Here is a 5,609-nt window from a genome sequence, read left to right as displayed (position 1 = left end):
GGAAGAAACCTCTGGCAGAACCAGGCTCAACATGGCGGTCTTCTGCCGGACCGGTTAAGATGAGAACAGGGAACACAGTAAGAGTCCGGGAGCAATAACACTCTGATGAAGTTTTAGCTATGATGGTGGAGGAGGGGCTGGAGGTGGGTTGAAACATGGTCATCTGAATGAAGTCACAGCGCATCCACCACCTGCGCACAGGAGCAGACAGGCGCACATCAGAAGCCTTTTAAGATTAACTTTGGATGCTGATTGGCTTTCGTGGAGGTGTGGTTCAAAGCTGATTGGCTGTGTCACAGGTGGACGTATGAAAAGCTTCTTCAGTTGAAGCTCTGTCTATTTCACAATTTGTGAACATATAAAGAAAGAATAACTCCTAGAAAACGGACACCAGTTTCTCAGGATTGCATTCATAGTAAACCTCTTAATTCGAATTTTATTCCCTTCTTAAAATGCAAACTTTGATCAATATTTTTTTTACAGAAGCATATTCAGTGTAAATCTGCTTTGTGTTATACTTTTAACTCTTCAGAATACAGTGGTTAAAATTAGATTTTGTAAAAAGTATTTGCTGAAGGCAGACATGGGCAATGTGGAGTCAACAAGTCATCTCCATGTCATGTATTTGTTCTACCCAGCCACTGAAGCAGGTGAGTCCAATCTTCACCGTGAATTAACCTGTGCAGATTTGACTCACCTGGTTAATTGGCTGGGTAGATTAAATACATGACATGGAGATGACTTGTCGACTCCACATTGCCCATGTCTGTCTGAAGGTATAATCATATCAGTCACTTTTTCTGGGCTATATTCACCCTATTCAATGCCACCTAGTGGCAGCTATTCCATTGCTTTGATGCAACTACAAATGCATAGTAAAGCAATGATATAGTAATTTTTATGGCATCATGACTTCTTATACATAAAAATGGACGATACACAGTAGTGTGATGGTTTTTTTTTTGTTTTTTTTATGGGTATGCGTATAAGCAAACAGTCAGCAAATTATGCATTCTGACAAGTGTACTATCTTTTTTGCTTTTATAAAAGCTGAAACAGACATTGATATTCTGACTCCCCCAAAAAAGATTTATGCAAGCTTTAAAACTGCTATAAACATGCACTTGAGAGTATTATTTAAATCTTAAATGTGATTTTTATTGTAACATTTTAGCAAAGGAACATTATCAATGCAAAAAAGTTAACTATACATTCACTTTAACCTACCCTATCAAAATAATAACAGCTTATGTAAAACAAAAACCGGGGCTGTATCTATGTACACATGAAAAGAAAATAGGTTTTGAATTATGAAAATATAGTCCTATTAGGTTTCACTATAACTTTATTACTAGATTATTTTAAGCTGGCCCTGACAAACTTATTTTTCTTTCATGTATATTTGTAATGACAAAACATGTATTTTTGGTGTGGTTTTGCTTCGGGCTACACATAAAGAGATGGGCTGCTGCTGGTGGATCATCTGTTTACACTACGAAGGAGGGACAAAGGCAGTTATTTACTGTAAATATCCTGCATCCATTAGCGCTTAGCTGATAGTAACCCTCTGAGAACAAACCTTTCTTCTCAGCTCTGTGAGCTTTCTGACTCAGATCAAACCAGCACTGTTGCAAGAAACATAACAACTTTAGAGTAAAGTAGAGATTCTTCACTGAGGAGTATGTTACATGGAATAAATATATGCTACAGACAGACATTTATAGAAGCAGAAAAACTGATAAAAGTTATGCTAAGATGTGACTTTACAGCAATCCATTTTGTCTTTCATGACATGCATTAGGCTGCATGAATAATGCTTAGGCAACAGCTTTAGTTATGGTTTTAATATGTAAGAAAATGCAGATTTTAGCAATAAGACATACCACAAGACATATCTGGACCTGTGAGAACATGTCCTAGAAGTGAGGTTTTAGAGAGGAAGCAGAGAAAAGGGCAGGACTGGAAAGTGGAACAATTAGGACAGCCTGTTATGACAGAACATGGCAGACCAGACATGACAAAATGGCCCAACTTGACAGGCTTTAAGACCTTTTTATCACAGGAAATAAGCTTAATCTAGGACTATATTTCTTGTATACTCTTTAGTGAAAGAAGGAAAATCAAATGCAGCAGGTAATTGGACAGGAGACAGCGTGCAGTGCGCACATGAAAGCAGCCCCACCCAGCATTCAGATTAATTCATTCGCATCACACTTGTTTGATTTGGATGTGCTGAATGAGGTTGAGGAAGCCCCTAATGCAGCTGCAGGAGCATGACAGATAGCACATCTGGTTGCTCTGCTCCGCTATACCCTGTGCATGACCTGCATGAAACCCCCATCTTGGCAGGACGGACCTGCTTTGGGTCAGTGCTCTCTGCACTGTGGTCAGATAGTTACCTGCATGCACAGTCAGTAGTGCACAGTCAGTAGTGCACTAGTGCACGCCACCTGGATTGCGTTGAGTAGCAGTAACACCATAATTTATTTCTTCATGCTCAGGCCCACAGTTCAACTGTGTTCACATCAGGTCCGGTAAAATCAGCTTTTATTTTTCCTTCCCATTTTACAGTAAAATAGGCACTGTCATAGTTAAAGTTGCTGCCCAACTGAGTTATAAAGTTCTGCTTTATGAACAGCTTTTAGTAAATGTTATTTCATGCATTTTAAGAGCAATTATTTCGTATTAAGCATGATGTGAGTCAGGGATGTATTTACTACTTTTATTGTTATTGAACACACCACTCTAGCAATAAATGCAAACATTAATCATCCAGCAGATTTCCATCCTCAAAACTGTATGAAATGCGTAAATCAGTGTGGTGAGTTTTGGCCAGTTGTGTTCAAGTGGTTCAAGGGTTCATGAGGCTTTGCAATTCCCATCACTACTCTCGCCAGGTCACCAAAGATACTCAACTTTTTTTTTTTTTTTATCTTTCTTTTAACTTGTTTGGAATACACAACTAAACAGACACACATCTAACAGCAACTTTAGAGTTGGCAAAAAACCTTATAGTAATTTTTTTGGCCTGTGGAAGAAAGCCGGAATATTCAGGGAGAACCCATGCATGCACAGGGAGAACACACAAACACAATGCAGAAAGATTCTAGACCGTAGATCAAACCAAGGACCTTTTTGTTGCAATGAAGCAGTTCTACACATTGCGCCACCTTGCAGCCACATAACAATAACTTTCTATTGTCAGTGTATATTCAAAATAAATGTTCTTCTTACAGAGCAATGTAGGACTAATCCTCTTGCTCAGAGACTGAATGGATTTTGAACTAGGTACTTGTAATATTCTATGACTACCAGCTTTGATCAGTTGGCACCCGGAAAGAAAACTTAATGGCACTCCTGTATTTCCATTACTTTTTTTGCATGTTTGGCATGCTGTAGAGCTTAAACATGAATAATGAGTGCTTCATTGTAAGTTTCAACTATTGTTAACTTAGAGTATTTACAAGACACATGTTAGGTCTAGATTAAGGGGAGAAATTAACTCTGGTTCGTGTAAAGTTGTAAAATATTAGGGGACAGAAAGGAAATTATAGCTGACAAAGGCAGTTATTCATTAAAAAGGCTTTGTGAATTGTTTGAATCTTTTCGAAATGTAACAATTCAAACAATGGGAAAATGCAGTAAATGACATTTGAACTAACCTTTTTTTATCAAAAGCTTCAGTATATCAAAAGATCTTTTTTCCAATTTGGTTTTTAGAAAAGTTTGAATGGAACTAAACATTTAAATATTCACGTTCAATCCTAACTCACCTTCACTTATGTAATCAACACTTTAGCATTACACATATAATGCAGAAACATTAGCAAAAGGGGAAACAAAAGGATACTTATTAACCTGGCAATCATTCCTAACAAAATAAAAGCAAAACAACTTACTTCTTTAACTTTTCTTGAAATTTTTACTTTACTGTAACTTTTGGCTTCCTCTTGATTTTTATAAGTTTTTTTATTGATAACTTAATTTCCTGGGTTTGTAAAACATAAATGATTGGATTCAACATGGGTGGAACCACGGCAGGTATAGACAGGTTTACAATTCTTGCATTTTGATGCATTCTTCCATACATAGCAAATGTGATTAATATAGGAAAATAATAGATTGCCACTAAAGAAAGGTGAGCAGTGCAGGTTTTAAAGGCTTTAACTCTTTCTTCAAATGTAGCTACTTTAGCTAAGGCATGTCCAATGGAGATGTAACTAAACAAGATTATCCCAAGAGGAAGCCAAAGAACAAAACATGGTATCATGTGACCTATGACAAAATTGGGGAAGTAATTATTACAAGCAAGTCGGAAAATCTGACCGTAGTCACAGAAATAGCTGTTGATAACTACAGATTTACAAAACGAAAGTCTTGTGAGAAAACCAACTGCCACTAAGTTAGAAATAAAAACAAATAACCAGAAAAACAATATCAGGGACAACATATTCTTATGTGTAACCTTTACATGATAGCGAAGAGGAAACATGATGGCCATCAGTCGGTCATAGGATAGAGCAACCAAATTAAGAGACTGCATTGAAAGGAAAGAGTAGCAGAAAAAAAAGAATGTCAAGCAGTCACGATATGTGATAGAATAGTTATTAAATAGAAATATATCAATCACTTTTGGTACCAGAGCAGTGCTACCTAACAGGTCCACAAATGCAAGGTTAAAAACTGCAACAAATTTAGGAGTTTTAAGATTTGGATCCAGATATATCAAAGACATCACAGCAGTGTTTCCAAAAATGGAAATGATGAAGGCAAAAAAAAGAAGGACATAGTAGTACTTCATGTTAGGTAAGCCAATAAATCCACTTATTATGAAATATGCAGGACGAACAAAGGTGATGTTTTTTCCAAAGTTAGCGCTTAATAATTCCATTGCAATGTTTTTAAGGTATTTTATGTCAGGGTACACAACACTGCAAAAAAATGTTATTCTGCTTTCTGAAGTAGTCTCACAGGTAAAGAAGGTTTGACAAGCTCTTAGTGCTTTTATACCTTCAATTTGTTTATGCACTCAGTCTCTCTAGAGTAGAATTGTCTAACTCCAGTCCTCGAGGGCTGCTGCCCTGTACTTTTTAGATATGTCTCTGCTTTTAACCTTCTGAATCGAGTAATCAGGTCATTAGCAGAAGTCTGCAAAACTTGGCTCCATAGTACGGAGGCAATTCAATCATTTGATTCAGATGTTTTGACCAAGTGAAATATTTAAAAGTTGCAGGACATTAGCTTTCAAGGACTCGAGTTTGACACCCGTGCACTAGAGTATTCAATATACTAAGGCTTTATTCTAGTTTATTCTTGTAGATTTTGATCAGAAAAATCTAATATTTATCCATGTTGTTTTAGTGTACGTAACGTAATTTACATAATGCATCATTAAAATGAGGTGCGATTGCACTATGATGTTTAAATCAGCCAAAGCACTGTTTGTAGGGTCTTGGAAGCACATTAGAGATAACTTCCTGACAATTTTGCACATCTACAAAAAATGGCACTGGCAATCATTCCTGACAAAATAAGTCAGAGATAGTTGCAGGGTATGGTCAGAGGCCTGCACTCTGTCATTCAGTTCGATGTGCTCTAAGGTTACCGAT

The 5,609-nt window shown here is 36.9% G+C and overlaps 1 protein-coding gene across 1 annotated transcript; it reads right to left on the bottom strand.

Moving 5' to 3' along the window:
• Positions 1 to 1,767: 1,767 nt before the first annotated feature.
• LOC107088118 (olfactory receptor 146-like) lies at positions 1,768 to 4,954 on the bottom strand. Its single transcript, XM_015380067.1, has one exon. It carries the CDS (start codon positions 4,889 to 4,891, stop codon positions 3,923 to 3,925), a length of 969 nt encoding a protein of 322 aa, XP_015235553.1. The 5' UTR covers positions 4,892 to 4,954; the 3' UTR covers positions 1,768 to 3,922.
• Positions 4,955 to 5,609: the final 655 nt, after the last annotated feature.

Source organism: Cyprinodon variegatus, unplaced genomic scaffold (assembly GCF_000732505.1).
Source record: "Cyprinodon variegatus isolate N-32 unplaced genomic scaffold, C_variegatus-1.0 Scaffold207, whole genome shotgun sequence".
NCBI classification, from domain to species: domain Eukaryota; kingdom Metazoa; phylum Chordata; class Actinopteri; order Cyprinodontiformes; family Cyprinodontidae; genus Cyprinodon; species Cyprinodon variegatus.
This window is presented reverse-complemented; position numbering and strand designations above follow the sequence as displayed.